Below are 21456 nucleotides of genomic sequence, written 5' to 3'. Positions count from 1 at the left end.
TTCAAATTATGGGTGCTTTAATCATTTCTTACTACTTCCACCGGAGTCCTTTTTGATCTGCCCCTACCTCTTCTAGCCCCTTCAACTTGTAACAGATCTCTTCTTCTAATGGGTTCTGTAGATGGTCTTCTATGCATGTGACCAATCACCTAAGTATACTTTTCTCATTTTATCACTTATTGGAGCTACTCCTAGGTTCTGTTGCATGACTTTGCTTTTGACCCTATCCTTTCTAGTTTTACCAATCATCCTTGAAGAAAACTGAGAAAACAGACCTTGAGAGTTCGGAAATGAGGGTTTTGAGAGTGAGAGTTTCAAACATTACTCCCTCTCAGCACCCTAACATTGTTTTTTTAAGATAAATTTGAATAATTACAAGGAGGCCCTTATTTGGGCAAGAAATTACAAAGAACAAGACATAGAAAGGATGGGTCCGGAATAAGGCCCATTACAGAAAAGAACATAAACAGTAAGAAAGAATAAACAGCCTATGGGCCATTCGGCCCATCTTCTCTACACTCCCCTTCAAGCTGAGCATAGATGTCAATCATGCCAAACTTGCTAGTATCATGCTGAAGTTTTGCTTTAGGAATGCCTTTGGTGAGAAAATCTGCCAACTGTCCTTCAGATGAGATAAAAGGAAGACATACTTCACCGGAAGAGACCCTTTCTCTAATGAAGTGTCGATCAACTTTAATATGCTTAGTTCTATCATGTTGCACTGGATTATGAGCAATGTTGATGGCAGCCTGATTATCACAGTACAACATCATTGGCTTGTCATGTTCAACCCCAAGTTCCTTCATCAATGATTTTAGCCATAATAGTTCAGAAACTTCATGTGCCATGGCCCTGTATTCTGCTTCAGCTGAAGACTGAGCAACAACCGATTGTTTCTTGCTTCTCCAAGAAACAACATTACTAGCCACCAAGCTGCAATACCCAGAAGTAGATCTTCTGTCATCAATGTTTCTGGCCCAGTCAGCATCAGTGTAGGCTTCAAGTTTCATATGACCATGCTTGGCAAACAAAATTCCCTTTCTTGGGGAGCCATTCAAATAACATAGGATTCGCTCTGCTGCTGCCATATGAGTGTCTTGGGGAGCATGCATGAATTGGCTAATGCAACTGACTGCATATGCAATATCTGGCTGAGTCATGCATAGGTACAGAAATTTCCCAAGAAGTCTCTGGAAGATTCCTTTGTCTTCTAACAATGTCCCATCTGAGACAGAGAGTTTATGACTCATATCAATAGGAGTAGCAACTGGTCTAGCACCCATCTTTCCAGTTTTAGAGAGCAAGTCAAGAACATACTTCCTTTGGGAGATAAGAATCTCATCCTTGGATCGAGCAACTTCTATGCCGAGGAAGTATCTCAGTTCTCCCAAATCTTTAATCTCAAACTCTGTATGGAGGAAATATTTTAGATCATGAATTCCTGAAACATCATTACTAGTCACTACAATATCATTTACATATACAATGAGGTACACTGCCAGATGTCCACTCCTCTTCACAAAAAGAGTATGATCAGACTGTGTCTGCACATAACCAAAGTTAACAAGTGCTGTTCTAAATCTCTCAAACCATGCTCTAGGGGACTGTTTTAGTCCATAAAGAGATTTCTTTAGCCTACATACCTTTCCTTTCATATCAGTTCCGTACATCCCTGGAGGAAGAGACATATAAACCTCCTCATGTAATTCACCATTCAGAAATGCATTCTTCACATCCAATTGATAAAGGGGCTACTCAAAGTGAGCAGCTAAAGATAGAAGAACCCTCACAGATGTCATCTTGGCAACAGGTGCAAAGGTCTCCAGATAATCAATCCCATATGTCTGTGTATAGCCTTTTGCAACCAGCCTGGCCTTGTACCTTTCAATGGTGCCATCAGCTCAATATTTGATAGTAAAGACCCACTTGCAACCGACTGGATCCTTCCCTTCAGGCAAATCAACCACTTCCCATGTGTCATTCTTGTGTAGGGCATCAATTTCAGACCTCATAGCATCCCCCCATTCTGGAATATTAAGAGCTTCTAACACAGACCTGGGAATAGGGTTAGAAGCAACAGAAGATAGATAGGCAAAGTATGAAGGAGAAAGCAGCCTGTAAGAAAGGTGCTTGGAAATGTAGTGAGCAGTGCACTTCCGTTTTCCTTTCTTGACAGCAATGGGAATATCAGGGTCAGGGAAGGATGACTCCAAGGGTGCTGAAACTGTACCTGTTGTCTCATCTGTGACTGGAAGTGTATGAGGCTCATGTATTGTAGGAGAAACAACCTGCTCATTTCTGGATCTTTGCCTTTGATACACCTTGGGATTGAGGATAGGACGAGGAGGTAAAGGTGGAAGGACACTGGGACAGGGAGAATGGAACGACTGATCCGCCCTTGATTCATTTGAAGGAGAAGCAGACTCATCAAAAGACTCAACTGGGACAGGAAGAGGAAGAGCAAACACTTGTGACAAATCCTCCCCCTGTGGACAATGTCCATCTAGAGAGGAACCATAAAAGGGAGAAAGCTCATCAAAGGTGACATCCATTGAGACATACCGAGAGCCAGTCTTTGGATCAAAACAACAGTAACCCTTCTGTGTGAGGAAATAACCAAGGAAGATACACTTGTGGGCTTTGGGTTCAAATTTATGCCTTTGGACACTTGGAACATGTACATAACAGGTGCTGCCAAAGACACGAATAGGAATAAGAAAAAGATCATTGTCTGGATGAAGGAGATTGAAGGGAGACTTAAACCCTAAAACCCTGGATGGCATACGGTTTATAAGGTAGGTGGCTGTGAGAACAGCATCACCCCAAAACCTTGTAGGAACATGTGAGGCAAATAAAATACTCCTTGCAACTTCAACAATATGCCTATTTTTCCTCTCAGCAACTCCATTCTGTTCTGGGGTCCTAACACAGGAGCTTTGATGAATAACCCCCATGTCAGAGAGATAGCAGGATATGTTATTCTCAAAATATTCTTTTGCATTGTCAGATCTGAAAATTTTAATCCTGTTATCAAATTGGGTTAGCACAAATTCATGGAATTGTCTTACAAGTCTTGGAACTTCATCACGGGATTTCATTAGGAATATCCAAGTGAACTGAGAAAATTCATCAATAAACAATATAAAATATTTGTAGCCACCCATGGAGGGTAAGTGGTAAGGCCCCCACACATCAGAGTGCACCATATTAAAAGGAAAAGAAGATCTTTTATTGCTCAAAGGATAATTGTTTCTACAATGCTTTGATAATTCACAAGACTCACAATGAAGACTGGACAAACTAATTCCCTTGAACAGTTCATGGAATAGATGACTCAAGGCAGAAAAAGACAGATGACCCAAACGACGATGACACAACATAATCCGACTAATAGACTCCGAAGAAACAGACCCGAAAGCAACATTCCCAGGATGATCAGTGCATTGTTCCGGAGTATTAAGCAGGTATATTCCGTTCGCCTCATGGCCACTCCCAACCACCTTCTGAGACTCCAGATCCTAAAAAACACAGTAGGAAGGAAATAAGGTTACACAACAGTTTAGTTACTTGGCTAAACTACTTATAGACAACAAATTTGTATTTAGTCTAGATACATGAAGGGCAGAAGGTAGGAACAAGGAATCTGTAGCCTTGATGGTTCCCTTGCCAGAAATAGGGGCAAGTGAACCATCAGCTAAAGTGATTTTATCACGTCCAGGAAGCAAGTCATATGAAACAAACAAGGTAGAAAGGTTGGTCATATGATCAGAAGCACCTGAGTTAATAATCCAAGGGATCTTAAGATTACCTGAAGTGGTTGCATGATTGGCAGAGGCCCTTATACCTGAATGAGCAAATGCAGAAGAAGCTGAATTTCCTGAAGGGTTGGAAGAAGAAGTCACATCCTCTAGATGACTGATCATTTTCCCAAACTTTTCATATTCTGCTTTCATGGCTGCCAACTGTGCACAAGCATACATCTCTTCAGTATAGTACTTATCACTATCTAGCTCAGTAGCCACATTTGCGCTTCCTGTCCATTTACTATCATGTTTTTTCTGAAACCGAATGGGAACAAGATCTGGATGTAATTTCCAGCACTTGTCTTTGGTGTGCTTCGGCTTCTTGCAATACTCACATACAACTTCTTTCTTTCCTGAGCCACTAGATGTCCTAACAACACCTTTGGGTTTAACCCCCATATTCGCAAAGTGATCACTAATACCAGCCCCTTGAACCTGAACAGCCCTTCTGCTCTCTTCACTACTCACCAAAGCATAAGCTTGTGACAATGAAACACTCTCCTTGGAAAGAATATTTTGTTTTGTGATATCATATTTTGGGTTTAGTCCGGTTAAGAACTCAAACACCCTGTTCCTTTCAACCAATTTTTTGTAAGTCTCTGCATCATTGGTGGTGTCCCAAGTTACAGCTTCTATTAGGTCAATTTCTTGCCACAGAGACTTAAGGGTCGAGAAGTATATAGCTAAAGGTTTCTCCCCTTGCCTTAAATTCTTCACATCACTTCTCAATTTATAGGCTCTAGCCACATTTAGTTTTTGGGAATAGGTTTTTGCAACACTGTCCCAAATTTCCTTTGCCAAATTCATCCATAGGTAGTTTTGGCTAATTTGTGGCTGCATTGAGTTCACAAGCCACCCAATGACAGTGTAATTTTCTAGCATCCACTTCTCGTAGGATGGATCATCTTCTGGGGGAGCCTTCTTGCTCCCGGAAATAAACCCCCACTTTCCTCTACTGCATATATGAATCTTCACCGATTGTGACCATGCCAGATAATTAGTTCCTTCTAGTTTAACTGTGGTCACAGTCAATAAAGAATCACCTGGAGTCCCCTGAACCGGTCCATATTCAGCACCAATCTTGTTTTCAAATTCTGAGGAGTTCATCATATAAACACTTCAAATATGATTTCAGATGACTTCTACAATTGTACCGAATGAGGATGAGCAAGGACTGAGTTCAACCAACCTCAAGACAGCAATACACAAGGCCAAACTACACCCAAAAGTTGCAAGAACCAAGACTGAAGTAGAACCTTGGTTCGACCTTCAAGAAGTAATCAGAAAACTTCTAAGCACTCAATCGAAGTTCCTTTTCTAATCAGGGACTTCAAGGTAATCACCAAAAAGTAATCAAGAAGAGTAAATACCAGTCCGTATTGCTGAAGAGGCCTTTTTACAAACACAGTGTGGACAATAGAGAAGACCCCACTGTCAAAGGTGAAAAAGGTCTCAAGAACAGTCTGTACAGGCCCCCAAAACACAGCCAAAAGAAGCAACAATTTGCAGCACTGAAACCAAGGATGTTTCAGCAGTTTTGACAGTCCAAAAAGGAGTGAAAACAACCCAGAAATCTCTGGGTTAAACCAGATTAAAAGACAGTCGAATAGCTGTACAGAAACAACCCAGAAATTTCGGACACTTCAACAGTCCAAACACAGAAAAATAACCCAGATATCTGAGCACAACTTACAATATTTAAGCTTCAAATCAGAAACCAAGCTGTTTCCCTTTTTTCTCTGATTCTTCCTGGCCACCGAACCCCTTCTCCAAGAGAATTGAGTCTTGGGAACCTTCCAATGACCTCCAAGAATCAGGCAACACGAGCTGAAGCTTCCAGCCCTAGAATACTGAAGTTCAGGCCTGTTCTGATACCATGAAGAAAACTGAGAAAACAGACCTTGAGAGTTCGGCAGTAAGGGTTTTGAGAGTGAGAGTTTCAAACATTACTCCCTCTCAGCACCCTAACACTGTTTTATTAAGATAAATTTGAATAATTACAAGGAGGCCCTTATTTGGGCAAGAAATTACAAAGAACAAGACATATAAAGGATGGGCCCGGAATAAGGCCCATTACAGAAAATAACATAAACAATAAGAAAGAATAAACAGCCTATGGGCCATTCGGCCCATCTTCTCTACAATCCTTCTTATTAGCAGAAAAATACAAAAGAAATAAGGGAGAAGAGAGGAGAGAGAGAAGAGAGAAGGGAGAAGAGAAGAGAAAGTGTTTGGGAGTCGAATCTGTTCTGGCTGTGCCAAAATATATTATATTACATAGGGTGACACTGAAAAGATGGGGAAAGGACTCTTATGCCCCTACGACACTTACAGTTCATAAACAGAATAAGAAACTAAGTTATTCTAAACAAAACAAGAGAAAATAAACTGAATAAAATAAACAGAATAAACTAAGCTATTTGAACACTCACCCTCAAGTTGGGGCATAGATGTCAATCATGCCCAACTTGTCACACAAATCTTTGTGCCACACAAGATGAAGACCCTTGGTGAAAATATCTGCAGCTTGTTCTTCTAAACTGACATAGGGAGTGCATACTTCCCCATGCACAAGTTTTTCCCTAATAAAATGCTTTTCCACTTCAATATGTCTTGTCCTATCATGGAGGATTGAGTTTGCAACAATGTTGATAGCATCTTTGTTGTCATAATAGAGTGACATGGGGCTATTAACTATAAAGCCCAGTCCACCTAATAGGTTCTTTATCCACATGATTTCAGCAACTCCATGAGACATAGCTCTGTATTCTGCTTTGGCACTGGACCTAGCCACCACACTTTGTTTTTTACTTTCTCTAGGTAACTAAGTTTCCTCTCACAAAGGTACAATACCCACTAGTAGACTTTCTGTCATTGGCTGCTCTTGCCCAATCAGCATTTGTATACACTTCAACTTTCAAATGCTCATGTTTCTAGAACAACAAACCGGCCCTTGGGAACCTCTTGAGATATCTAAGGATCTTTTCTACAGCTTAAAAGTGGGAAGTCTTAGGATTATGCATGAATTGACTAAGGATACCCACTGCATAGGCAATGTCAAGTTTGGTCATAGACAAATATAAGAGTCTTCTGCAAGTCCCTGGAACTTCTTCACATCTTTCATAGCCTCCCCCTGACTGTCACCCAACCGATGATTAGGTTCAATGAATCAATTGGCTTCACTCCTAACTTGCCTATGTCCTCTAAAAGATCCAGTACGTATTTCCTTTGAGATATAAAGATGCCCTTTTGAGAGCGAGCAACTTCAATCCCAAGGAAATAACATAAGGGACCTAGATCTTTCACTTCGAATTGAGTGGCTAAGAATTTCTTCAACTTTTGTATTTTAGTCTTCTAATTTCTTGTGACTACTATGTCATCAACGTAGTGACATACACGACTGAAGTTGCAATTTTCCCTTTGCCTTTCTTCACAAATAGAGTATGATCTGACTAGCATTGTTTGAACCCCATTTATTGTACAACTAAGTGAAACTTACTAAACCAGGCCCGAGGTGTCTGTTTCAAACTATATAATGATTTTTTAATTTGCACACCTTCTCCTTACTACCTTTGGCACAAAAACCTGGAGATTGAGTCATGTGTACCTCCTCCTCTAGGTCACCATTCAAGAATGCATTTTTAATATCCAATTGAAGTTCCTAGTCAAGATTAGCTGCTAATGAAAGGAGGATTCTGATAGAGTTCATCTTGGCCACTGGAGCAAAGGTCTTTTTATAGTCTACTCCATACACCCATGTAAACCCTTTTGCTACCAACCTGGCTTTGTACTTTTCTATCGTACCCCTATGCTTCACTGTGAACACCCACTTACATCCCACTGGTTCTTTTCCTTCAAGAAGATCCACCAACTCCCAAGTGCCATTTTTGTGCAAGGCATTAATTTCTTCCTTCATTGCATCTGTCTATTTAGGTATGGATAAAGCTTCTTCCGCATTCTTAGGAATAGAAATATTGTCAATGGAGGAAGGAAACACACAATATGAAGGTGAGATATGATCATAAGATACAAAGTGGGAGATAGGATGATTAGTAGTACAAGATCTAACACCCTTTCTCTTAGCAATAGGAACATCAAGATCATCAATAACAAGAGGATCAACATCAATTGGGTCAGGCATATCAATGGGAAGAAGTGTACCTGGCTGATGGGGATTTGCCTCTGGATAGTCTGATGATGTTGGCTGCATAGTGTCAGGTTCCATGGCTCTTGTGGCAGTGGAGGAAGACACAAAATGGAGGAGGATCAAGAAGAGGAGGTAATTGTACCTGGGTGTGTTTCTCCTCAACATTACTCTCCCCCTGAGGAGAAACCAAAAAAAAAGGTTGACTCTCACAGAAGGATACATCATGGAGACATAGTACTTGCGTGAAATAGGATCATAGCATCGGTAGCCCTTTTGAGATAAAGGGTAGCCAAGAAAAACACAAGGGATAGCACGAGGATCAAGCTTACCACAAGTAGGGGACAAGACATAAACAAAGCAACGACTTCCAAAGACACGGTCTGATACCATTTTAGTAGAAAAATACAAATGAAATAAGGGAGAAGAAGAGAGGAGAGAGAGAAGAGAGAAGGGAGAAGGGAGAAGAGAAGAGAAGAGAGAAGGGAGAAGGGAGAAGAGAAGAGAAGAGAAAGTGTTTGGGAGTTGAATCTGTTCTGGCAGCTTGGGGACTAGTCACAAGCTGGGTCATCACTCTACCAGAATTTGAACAAATCAGTTTTTCAGATTTTGCTGATAACTTTTGGGAATTGTTAGAGATTCAAAACCGTAATGTGAATCAATTAGTCTAAACTGAAGTTGGATGTTTGATTTCTTTGTAAGGGGTGTAACCTAGACACCTGATCAGCTTGTATCTTGTTTTTGTTTTAATAAAATTTTATTCTTATTCTTCAATATATATATATATACATATTATAGGGTGACACTTAAAATATGGGGAAAGGACTCTTATGCCCCTGCGGCACTTAAGTAAATAAACAGAATAAAAAGCTAAGTTATTCTAAACAGAACAAGAGAAAATAAACTGAATAGAATAGCCAAAATAAACTAAGCTATTTCAACACTTCTAAGCATACACATTTCTGCCACACTCAGTTTTTGGACATGCTGTTCTTAACTGCCCACCACTCTTGCTCCATAAAGCATAGCTGGCTTTATAACTGTTTTATAGAATTTCCCTTTTAGCCAAAGTGGTATTCGCCTATCACATTAGACTTTGGATGCACCTCCTGATTTTGCCTGGCGTGCTTTAATTCCATGAGTGGCATCATCCTCAATCTCCTCTTTGTTATGAATTAGGGTAAATTACTGAAACCTCCCCTGAACTTTCTAACACAATTGCAAGTAGACCCCCTCTGTTAGAATCCTCTAACAAGAGGCACGGAAATGTCCAATATACCCATACAATTATTATTGAGGCTGGTTTCTACAGAAAAAAACAATACAAATTTTATAAATAACAAAAAAACTAGAGAATGTAAAGTTGAAGTTTTACCTTTGAGCGATTGGTATGAAGGGAAATTTAGAAAAATAAATCAATTTCAGAAAAAGATATTAGAAGGGTTTAGAATGGTGATTCATATGAAGAGAAAATTTGGAGAATAAACATTTTGGTCAAAAGTTACTGCATGGGTATTTTGGACATTTTCATGCCTCTTTTTAGAAGATTCTAACAAAGAGGGTCTACTTGCAACTATGTCAGAAAGTTCAGGGGAGGTGATTACAATTACCAAACTTCAGGGAAGGTTTTAGCAGCAACCAGAAACTTAAAGGGGAGGTTTCAGCAATTTACCCTATGAATTATTTAACCAAGATAATGGAAAAATAAATAGAACAGAAGAGTATATGATGCTAACTTGTATTTGAAACTCTTTTCTAGATCCAAAAACAAATTCCAACTTGTATTTGGATTCTAACTCCTACTTGTATTCAGACTTAAAAAGAAGTAGAAGCTTCCTTTCAAATTAGGACACTTTTATAGCTTTTTATAAAGAACCAGAAATTACAATGAATAGTAAGTCATTATTTTACTATGAATAGCAATTACAAATCTTACTATAAATAGAGATCATTGGAAATATATATATAGTATATCAGTGGGGTCCACTGATCAATTTGTTGGCTTTGACTTGACCATGACTTGTAGAACCCAAAAATTGGTCATCTTGAAGCTTTAGTTGGAGCACTTCCATATGTCGGGTTGAGCCAAAAATATACACTATTTGAGCACTACAAGTGTACTTTATTGCTACCAACTTTGAGCCAAGTCAACCAAGGTTTGATTAGTCAAGTAGTCACTTCGTTTCTGGTTGTCAGTGCATGCAGCCGGTTGCCATCTGACCTCGTCTTTTTCTTTCTTTGCTTCCATATTTTCATCAATTGCCTAACAAAATCTGCATTTAAGAGAAAATTAGTTCCATGTATGCTTAAATTACATTAGGTCATTACGATAGGGAAAGCCTTGTATCCAGGAAACTAAAGCATGAATGCTAATTCTTTTAATACTATAATGAATTTATAAGGATACTACATTTATGTTGGCAATTTATACAGAGAACAGCATTTATGTATGAGCCCAATGAGAATCCCACCACCTCTCTTGATAAGTGACCATACTTTCAAGATCAAAGTTCACACTCTTACTGATAATCATCTTGTAGATTTCACCTATTGTTTGGAGACACTCAAGATCATATAATCTGTTGAATCTTGCAGTTGGTGGGGTCTTATTGAGAAGTCATGGGGAATTCTTAAATACTATCCAAAAGTTTTACCATTCTACTCAAACTTCGATCAGGTTATAACTTTGCTCCCTATCTTGTTCTTTACTGTATAATACCTCTAAACAAGAAAATATTTCAAGTTTAATGTGGATTTGATTACATAGAATTTTCTTTATATATATTCTAAGAAAAAAACTTCTTCCCTCATATTCTTCATAATTCTGTTCCTATGGTTGAACCGGTTGTAATTGTGCACTTATAGGATCCTTCTACTTAGATGCAAGGTTTTAAAAGACTAAAGGTGCAGTTGAAGCATAACGGCCCAAAAAGGAGAGGTGTAAGCCTCAAAGCTTAAGAGAAAAATTAATTAAAGTTTATAAATTGATAAAAATAGCATATAATGTCCAAATTATAAGGAAAGAAGGTACGAATATCCATCAAATAGAAGTTTATAAGAAATAAGTTTGAGAATTTAAGCATTAAATAATATAATAACTGATAAACTAACTATTATAAACATTTTACATTTCATGTTTCAAAATGCAAAGTTCTCAAATTATTGAAATGACCAATTTAGAAAAAAAGAAAATATATGAAGAATCATCTATATAATTTATATTAGATTTATGGTTATCCAATAGTTTAGAACAAAGGAAACAACTTAACTGATTTGATCTATGCAAAAAGAAAAATAAAAATAAAAATCAATTAAGAAAAGAAAAGAGAAAAATAACAAACTTGGGATGTTGGATTTAGAATAATAATTAAAAAATCTCACTTAATTTATGCAAGAGAAACTAAGAACTTGATTGGCCCTTTTAGCATTGAGCTCTCCTAAAACACTAAGACCATCTAATAGAACTTGATTTTCTCTATTGGTTTCTCATTTTTACTCTTTTTATTTGTCCTCTAATTATTGAAGTGCTTCATCCATATATTTTGAACTATAAAAATGCATAAAATATATATTTTTTGCACTAAATCACGAAATTATCATCAATACTTGAGGCTTATGCCTTTTTACGCTTCAAGCTATGCCTCAGGCCTTGAGGCTTGAGGCTTACGCTTCATTTTGTGAGGCTTAAGCCTTGAGGCAAAATTTGTGTGCCTTGCTTCAAGGCATATGCCTCACACCTCAAGGCTTAAGCCTTTTAAAACAATGCTTAAATGTCACTCTCAGTTGGACATATCTTTTTTGATTCTAAAGTTTTTGTTCCTACTTCAAGCAACTCTTTATCACCTGGGCTCCACAAGAAATTAGTACAATGTGTAAAATCAATAGTTTTCTTTTCACTAGTACTTGAATGAAGATATTCATACATATGACTTGTTCGTAGGGTAATTGGGTCTTCCTTAACCAAAGGAGATAATTCAAGAACTAACATGAAGCACACAAACCCCTATATAGTTATATTCATTGGGATATTAGTGTAAGATTTCAGTTAGAACCGTCATAGATATATAAGAGCTGGTCTCAGCATGCTTCACAAATAAGGCCAAACCCTTTTTAGATCAACTTATCACCACAATTTCATTATCATGATGGCTGTTGATTGATAGTGACAACTGTTAAATATTACCAAGGGTACAATCAGCCTAGCCAGAGGCATTGCTTTAGTCAACTGGTAATTCAAGTTGAGTTCTGATTCTCTCTCTTCTTCCTCTTCTCTTTTATCTTCCTTTCTATATTTGATCAATTAAATACAAGTAAAACCTTAAAATTTAAGTAGAAAAAGATAAAAGAAAAGGAAAGGTCTTGAAAGTTTGCATAAGGGTCTGTATATAGTCAAGTATGTATAGTGAAGTTGGTTGTATTACTCTAAATTTTAAAGAGCAATATGCGGAACTTTGATTACTTAACATCTCGCCAAGTTAGATACATATCAATTTTACAAATGTTCTTTTTGTCCTCCGTAAATTTGTTCAGGGCCATGGTTATCATTTTTCTGTTGATGGTGTGCAAGTACTAAATGATCCTTGGAATAATATTTCTTGCCAAAGCTTTCAGGTATCTTCCCAGTGAATCTTCTTTTTGGATTTTGTTTTTTTTTTTTGAAATTTATATATTGTTTGTTTACTACTTGTAACTATATTTCTTACTGTTTTACATGCATATTTTGATTTTCTATACTCTTCCTTCTGAAATTCTTGTTCCATGCTGTGGTATTGAAAATTTGTTTTGGTTAACTTAAGTTCAAATAGTTAGCTTAAAAAAGTAGTAGCATTTCATTGGGTATACAGGTCTGCAAATGGTTGGCAGATGGATTGGCAAAACAAGGGGTACAGAGGGGGAATCTATTTTGGGGGGATGGGAGTACCCATTAGTGTATATATTCTGTGATCAGGTCATCTCAACCTCTGGGATGGCTGTTATTTTGCACTTAATAATTTTACCTTAATAAAATTTTATTATGTGACTCAGTAAAAAACACTTCAGTTCAAAAGAATAGTTCTAAGCAACTGGCATAGTCTGTCAACATGCTTTTGCTTTACAATCTGTTGCATAGAAAGGTTAATATTTTCTCCAACAGTTAAGTTGCTTATTGAGATCAGTAATTTCACTAAAAAAATAAGAGAATAAGTAAGAATAAATAAGAAGAAACAAGTAAGTGGTGGACATAGAGAAGATAAGAAAGGAGAGATTATATGATTGTGTTGTGGGGGAAGAGAATCAGTTATGGGTGTACACTCGCTCTATTAGTTTTCCATTTTGGATTACAGATGTAAAAAGACATTATTGCTCCCATTACACAAGCATAAAAATAAGTGAAAACAATCTCGCTTCTCTCTGCACTTCCCCCCCTCAAGTGGAGCATATATGTCAGCATGCCAATCATGCTCAACTTGCTAAATATATTATGTAATTTGGTTCTTGCAACTTATTTGGTAAAATATCAGCCAATTTAATTTAGTGGAGATTGATTTCAGATATTGAGGGTGATACTGAATTTAGTGGGAGAGGGGAAAGAAGAAAGACTTTGCTGTAATGTGGAGTCTTTGAGAAGGGGTTTTTTCGAAAAAGTGCTTGATGAAGATCATTAGCTGGAATGTGAGAGGCTTGGGAAGTGAAAGAAAGAGAAGGGCAATTAAAGATTTGTTGAGGAGAGAGCAACCGGACATAGTCTTGATGCAGGAAACCAAGCTGGAAGAATTGGATAGAAGATGGATCAGAAGTGTATGGAGATCAAGAGGAGTTTGTTGGACTTCGGTGCCGTCCTATGGATCCTCTGGAGGTCTAGTAACCTTATGGAGGGAGGATGCTGTAGAATCAGTGGAAGAGCTAATAGGAAGATTTTCTGTGTCCTTAAAGGTTAGGAATGTGGGGGATGGCTTCACCTAGGTCTTAACCAATGTCTATGGGCCAAACTCGTATAGAGAGAGGAATGAGATGTGGGAAGAGTTGTATGCCATACGAGGTTTGTGGGAGGGTCCTTGGTGACTTGGGGGGGACTTTAATGTAATTAGGTTTTGTACCGAATCTAATAACCCCCAAAGGACAATTACAACCAGCATGAGGAAGTTCAATGATTTCATTAATAACTGTGGTCTAAAGGAGTTACCCCTCTTACAAGCCAATTTTACATGGTCGAATTTCCAAGAAAACCCCCTTTGCTCGAAATTAGACAGATTCCTCTTTACTGAAGAGTGGGAGAACCATTGGACGAACTTGATGGCTAGAGCCTTACCCAGAGTCACCTCTGATCACTGCCCTATCCAGCTAAGTCCTGAAACCTTAACTTCTGGTCCTCGGCCTTTTAGATTTGAGAATATGTGGTTAACTCATCCGGATTTTGTGCACTTGATTGGGGAATGGTGGAGAGAAGAATTAAGAGGAGTGAATTGGAAGGGAGTAAGATTCCACAAAAAATTGAAAAGGTTGAGATCCAAAATTAAGGAGTGGAATAGGGAGCACTTTGGAAGGATAGAGGTGCAAAAAATTGACTTGATGTATAGGACTGAGGAACTTGATTCCAAGGAAGCTCAAAGGATGATGAGTGAGCAAGAACAGGTTTTGAGAGGAAATCTAAAGGACCTGGAAGAGGTCCTTTTGATAAAGGAAATCTCAAAAGGCAAAAGTTGCTACATAAATGGGTTAAGGAAGGCGATGGAAATACTAAATTTTTCCATGCATTGGCTAATGGGAGGAGAAGAAAAAATTGTGGCTAAGTTAGAGGTGAATGGGGAGCAACTCACAAATCAAGATGAGATAGGCAGATGTTTTGTGTATCATTTCAAATCAATCTATAGGAAACCGTTGAATAATAGGCCAACCTTGGAAGACTTGGAGTGGACTAGATTGTCTGAAGAACCGGCAAACTGGTTAGAAAGGGATTTTAGTGAAAAAGAGATCAGACATGAGGTGTTTTCAATGGATAGATCCAAAGCACCTGGTCCAGATGGCTTTACAATGGCTTTCTATCAGGATTGTTAGGATGTGGTCAAAGAAGACCTTGTTGGGGTGTTTCAGGAATTTGCAGATAAAAAAACGGTGAACCCTGGAGTCAATGCTACTTTCCTAGCCCTAATCCCAAAGAAGGCAGATGCAAAGAACCCTAAGGACTATAGGCCAATCAGTCTAGTGACAAGCATCTATAAAATCCTGGCTAAAGTGTTGTCATTGAGAATCCGAGTAGTGGGCTGTATTAGTTCCTTCCATTACTCCGTTTTGGTTAATGGGGTGGTGAAAGACTTTTTCCCAGCTTGTAGAGGCCTTAGACAAGGCGACCCTCTCTCCCCTTTTCTTTTTACCCTAGTTGCAGATGTCTTCAGTAGATTAATCTCTAAAGCAGATAGGGAAGAGGAAGTTAGAGGCTAGAGGATTGGAAGGAACAATGTCTGGGTAACCCACCTGCAGTTTTCCGATGATTTCATAATTTTTTGTGAAGGGGGTGACAGGCGGGAAGTGAGAAATCTCAAAGCATTGTTACAACACTTTGAGAATGTCTCCAATTTGAAGATAAACCTGGATAAGAGTTGTGTGGTAGGGGTTAATCTGAATGAGAGAACTTTGTAGTTTGTGGCGGATTGTTTAGGTTGTCCCATTTCTTCTTGGCCCTTGCAGTATCTAGGTCTCCCTCTAGGGGCTAACCCAAAGGAGAGTAGATCCCAATTCTGGAAAAGTTTGAGAGAAGATTAGCTTCTTGGAAAAAGAACTACATTTCCAAAGGGGGTCGAGTGACTTTATTGAGAGCTACCCTAGCAAATTTACCGGTTTATTTTCTCTCTATCTTTAGGATTCCTATTAGGGAAGCTAAGAAGTTGGAGAGGATAATGAGATCTTTTCCGTGGGAGCCTGGGGAGGAAAAGAAAGATCATCTAATCAATTGGGAAATAGTTTGTAGGAGTAAAGAGGAGGGTGGACTGGGAGGAGGAAGGTTAGCTCAAAGGAATAAAGCTCTCTTAGGGAAGTGGTTGTGGAGGTGGCCTAGAGAAAGGGAGAGGTTGTGGCATGAAGTGATAGCTAGTACACATGGCAGACGGGAAAATGGTTGGGATGCGGGTGTATCACGTCAAGCTACGTTGGCATCTCCTTGGAAAGCAATTCAGAGTGTCCTCCCTCAGTTTCTCAACTTGGTCAGGTATGATATCAACTCTGGTGTCTCTGTTTTATTTTGGGAAGATACTTGGGTGGGTACCATTGCCCTTAAGGACAAATTCTCGGCTCTCAATTCTCTTTCCCTTTACAAGGAAAAAACTGTTTCTCATTTTCTTCCTTCTATTACTTCACCCTCTTCCTTAAGTTGGGACTTTGGTTTTAGGAGAGGTTTGAGGGATGTTGAACTTAGTAGTGCTTCAGAATTGTTGTCTCTTCTTGGCAGTGTCTTTCTGGACCCTCTTCACTTGGATGTGAGACTTTGGCCCTCTCATCCAAAAGGTTTTTTCACTTGTGCTTCCTTTTTTTAGTCCCTTTGCCCTTCCATGGGACAGTTGGGTTTCCCTGCTAAGGAGATTTGGTTCAGCCCTGTTGCTCCTAAAATTATAATATTCTTCTAGGTGGTTTTTTATAGAAAGATCAATACTCTGGATTGCTTGCAGAAGAAAAGGCCTTTCATGTGCTTGTCCCCTAACACTGTGTACTTTGCAGGGATAGTGGTGAGGATTGCTCCCACTTATTTGTATCTTGTTCCTTTTCTAGTTCTATTCGGAGTTGGATCTTTTCTTTGCTTGGATGCAGGTGGAATCTGTCCTCAGAATTAAGTCAGTTATTCGATCCTTCTTGTTTTGTGTGGTCTACAAAAATAGGAAAACGATGTGGAGATGTATTAGAGCAGCAGCCTTGTGGACAATTTGGGAAGAAAAGAATGCTAGGGTGTTCAAAGAAAAGGAAAGAAGCTTACAAACTATTGAGGATTGTATATTTGACTAGAGCCATTCATTGGCTAAGAACTTTGGACTTCTTTCATACGTTTTCCTTTGATGACATTTGGAGTAACTGGAAGGCGGTAGCCACTAGTCATACGAGGAGGGACAAGGCAGCTGCAGTGTGGAAGCCTCCGCCTGAAGGTTGGGCAAAGCTGAATTTTGGTGGTAGTAGCCAAGGAAACCCAGGCCCTTTGGGGATAGGAGGGGTGCTGAGAGATAGAGAGAGCATCATCCTAGCTTTGTTTTCAGGTCCTGTGGGAATAGGAAACTCAAATAGAGCAGAGATCTTAGCGGCTGTACAAGGCATCCAGATTGCTGAACAGTTAGGAGTTCAACACTTGATAGTTGAAGGAGACTCTAAAATTGTTGTGGGATGGCTGACAAAGCCAGCTTCAGCTATGTGGTGATATAGAGATTTATTGAGGAAAGTCAATTGGCTCACAAGAAATATGACAGTTACCTCTCTTTGGGTAGAAAGATCAGCAAATTCCTTAGCGGATGGACTAGCTAAGCAAGGGGTTTCAAGGGATCATTTGTTTTGGGCTGCTATGTAATTTTATTTCTGTTTATTTCTGCTTATCCAGTTCTTAATTGATGTAATACTTTGTTAGAAGAGGTAACAGCTCGTGCCTCTTCATGGGTTTCCTGTATTGCCTCATATTCTGATTTAATAAATTATTTTCATTCATCAAAAAAAAATCAGCCAATTGGTATTCAATCTCCGTATTGGTCAAGCAAACTTCTTGTGATTAATTTTTTTTCCTCAAATAAAGAGCCTATCTACTAGATTATGTTTTAACACTGCAACATTGTCTGGCTTCCTCAAGCGATATGATTATCTATAGGACTGTGTTTCATAAACCTTAGTTAATTCTTCCAACCTGTGCAGGTTGAAAAATGTACAGAGCGATTAGCATAATGTATTGCATTTTATAAGTTCTATTAATTTTTTTGGATTTTTTATGTAATTTCTATTTATTATTTTGTGTTTTTTTTGGAGAGAAAAAGAAAAGAAGTCACCATTAATATTTGAACTCAGGTTTCTAGTTTAAGAGACCAATACTTTAGACAGTAGACCATGGGACCTCAAAATTAAATTATTCAAGTAGGACCTACCAGGATTTGATCTCAGGCCACTCTGTAATATTAGCAAGTCCTATTAACTGGAGATGTAATAATCTAATGTTTTGGACTTTTGCATTATTGGAATGCTTTCTGTTCCTTCTGAAATTTCATTGACAAATATCAAATATCAGTAGTAAAGTTTTCAAGCTACTTTCCTGTTGGTTAAATCTCATTATCTTTGCTTAGCCAAAAAAATCTCATTATCTTTGATCATCTCTTACTCTCTGCCTCTTTCTTTTCTGTTTCACAGCCTGTCCTTAGCAATAATGTTGATCATACAACAAATAAAATACAAGTCCTTATTGAGTAAGTTTTTATTGGTCATATACTTGTTTCTTATTATGCTTAGAACTTATGGCATAACCAAATGAGTAACTTCACATTAAACATAACTGAAATATGCTTGAGAGATAATTTAGATTTTAGATCAGTCTAAGAAGCTTGACAATTCAGTTCTGAAATAATGTAATAATGGGCATATCTGACTCTCCCGAGGGTCATGAATGGTCATGCTACCTACATCCCATTAGATAATAAGCAACCAACTTATTGATAATGGATTGTGCAAAGCCTCTACTTTGGTCATCCTCCATCCAAGAGATAGAACAGTTATATGGGGTGTAAGAGATAATGCAAATCCAATCGTGTAACTTCTTTCACTTGTTACCTTCTCTATAGATGTAAACCAGTCCTCAAAAAATAGGTGTAAACTTGAAAAATTAGAGAGAAAAAAGAGGAAGAAAAGTAAGAGCAGCAGTATAAGAGAAGATGGAGAAAAGAGGTGGAAGAAGAAGAAAGGTTCGAATAAAATCTTCCCTTTCTTATCTAATCCTTTTAATTAAAATTAATGTTAAAATAATTACAAGTATGCCTTAAGTGGGCGGCCAACTAGGCAGTAACATAAAGAGATCAAACAAAAAGAAATAACGGGCCCATTAGCTAACAAGAAAATAGAAAAAATATTACAAGAGAAGATACTAGGACCCATTCGGCCCAGTCTCTTTACACTCCCCCTCAAGCTGAGCGTAGATGTCAATCATGCCCAGCTTGCTTATATAGTGTGTCATTTTCCCTCTCAGTACTCCCTTGGTCAAGATATCAGCCGATTATTCGTCTGATGTGATGAATGGCAAACAAACTTCTCCTTAGGAAACTCTTTCCCTTATAAAATGTCTATCAACCTCAATGTGCTTTGTTCTGTCATGTTGAACAGGATTATGTGCAATATTGATAGCTACTTGGTTGTCACAGTAGAGCATCATTGACTTCTCATAGTCAACCCCCAATTCTTCTAAAAGGGATCGTAGCCACAGTAATTCTGGCACACCATGTGCCATTGCCCTGTATTCTGCTTCAGCTGAGGATCTAGCAACTACAGACTGTTTCTTACTCCTCCATGACACAATGTTCCCAGCGACCAGAGCACAATAACCTAAGGTGGATCTCCTATCATCATTATATCTTGCCCAATCAGCATCAGTGAAAGCTTCCAGCTTCATGTGTCCATGTTTGGCAAATAGAATACCTTTCCCTGGAGTACCTTTGAAGTAACACAGAACACTTTCTGTAGCAGCTAAATGAGTATCTCTAGGAGAATGCATAAATTGACTAATAACACTTACTGCATAGGAAATGTCCAGCCGAGTCATGCAAAGATGTAACAACTTCCCAAGTAGTCTCTAAAACACCCCCTTATCAGATAAAAGGTCACCATCTATAGCAGAAAGCTTATGATTGGGATCAATAGGAGTGGAGATTGGTTTAGCTCTAAGTTTACCAGTCTCAGCACGGAGGTCAAGGACATATTTATGCTGAGAAATGAAGATACCATCCTTAGATCTAGTAACTTCAATGCCCAAAAAATGCCGAAGATCTCCCAAATCCTTGATCTTAAATTCAGAGTTAAGAAATCTTTTGAGTTTACTGACCTCTTTAGTGTCATTACTCGTGACCACAATATCATCAACACAAACTATCAAAATGGTCACTAGAGAGCCATTTCTCTTCAAGAACAGGGTATGATCAGATTGAGTTTGTGTGTAACCAAAGGAGACAAAAACAGCCCTAAACCTCTCAAACCAAGCCCGAGGAGACTGTTTGAGACCATAAATAGATTTTTGCAGTTTACACACCTTGCCTTGCATTTCCTTCCCATACACCCCTGGAGGCAAAGACATATAGACCTCTTCATGTTGGTCTCCGTTCAAGAAGACATTTTTAACATCAAACTGGTGTAGGGACCAATCAAAAGTAGCGGCTAGAGATAACAAAACCCGGACTGAGGTCATCTTAGCTACAGGAGCAAATGTCTCAACATAGTCAATACCATACATCTAAGTGTAGCCTTTAGCAACCAGCCTAGCCTTAAACCTCTCAATAGATCCATCAAAGTGATATTTAATGGTAAACACCTATTTACAACCCACTAGTTCCTTCTCTTCAGGCAAGTAAACAATATCCCAGGTATGGTTCTTATGCAAAGCATCCAGTTCAGCCATCATAGCATCCCTCTATTTAGGTTTAGATAAGGCTTCCGGTGCGGACCTGGGTATCACATGGGAAGAAACAAAAGCAAGAAAAGAGTAGTAGGAAGGAGAGAGAAGGTTGTAAGACAGGTGTTTGGAGATACAATGGGTTGTACACTTCCGCTTTCCCTTGCGAAGAGCAATAGGAAGGTCAAGGTCTGGGAAAGATGTAGATGGGTCAGAGGAAGGCTGACCTGTTACCTCAATAATGATGGGAGGAGAAAGTGGCTCTTCTGTAAGAGTGGAAACAACTTGCCCATGTCTGAATCTGTGCCTTTGGTATCACCTTTGGAGAATAGGATGAGGACGAATTATAGGAGAATGAGGTGGAGGAGGAGGAACAAGAATATTAGAGGTAGGTCCAGTGGGAGAAGTGGACACCTCGTGAGAGGGGACTTAAGAGGAATGGGAAGAGGAACAACTGGAGACATAGCAAAGGGTTCTTCAGATTTCTCCCCCTCAAGAGAAATACTAAAGAAAGGAGTCAACTCAGCAAATGTGACATCTCGAGATATAAAGCGGGTGCCACTAACTGGATCAAAACAGCAATATCCCTTCTGTGTGGAGGCATATCCCAAAAAAACACATTTACGAGCCTTAGGTTCAAATTTGTGCCTTTGATGGTTGTGAACATGTGTTGTCAGTTGTTTATGTTTATGTATTTAGGTTTAGTACCATAAGGGTACTGTTGTAATTTCCTCTTTGATTACATTGTTCGGCTGTACTAGTATAAATAATAATAGATCATTCTTTCGCCCCCTAAGTTCAATAGGGGCTTTCAGTCCTCTCGGCTCTCCTCTCCTCTTTCCCTCTCTTCTCTCCTCTTGTCACTCACTTGCTCTTGCTCTTGCTCAACATGGTATCAGAGCAAGTCGTCCAAGCCTGAAGGGTGG

The 21456-nt window shown here is 38.8% G+C and overlaps 1 protein-coding gene across 1 annotated transcript in view; it reads left to right on the top strand.

The window, feature by feature from the left end:
* Positions 1 to 21456, top strand: part of ENGASE85A (Glycosyl hydrolase family 85) — a 58597-nt gene that overhangs the window by 16051 nt on the left and 21090 nt on the right. Inside the window, exons 7-9 of the mRNA XM_088969321.1 lie at positions 10543 to 10624; positions 12478 to 12558; positions 18289 to 18344. Of these exons, the coding sequence (XP_088825447.1) occupies positions 10543 to 10624; positions 12478 to 12558; positions 18289 to 18344 (219 nt within the window). The remainder of the gene's footprint in view (positions 1 to 10542; positions 10625 to 12477; positions 12559 to 18288; positions 18345 to 21456) is intronic.

Source organism: Nelumbo lutea, chromosome 2 (assembly GCF_056320005.1).
Source record: "Nelumbo lutea isolate HS-2025 chromosome 2, American lotus-T2T, whole genome shotgun sequence".
In the NCBI taxonomy this organism is placed as follows: Eukaryota; Viridiplantae; Streptophyta; class Magnoliopsida; order Proteales; family Nelumbonaceae; genus Nelumbo; species Nelumbo lutea.
Note: the sequence above shows the minus strand (reverse complement) of the source record. Positions and strands in the feature narration are given on the sequence as shown.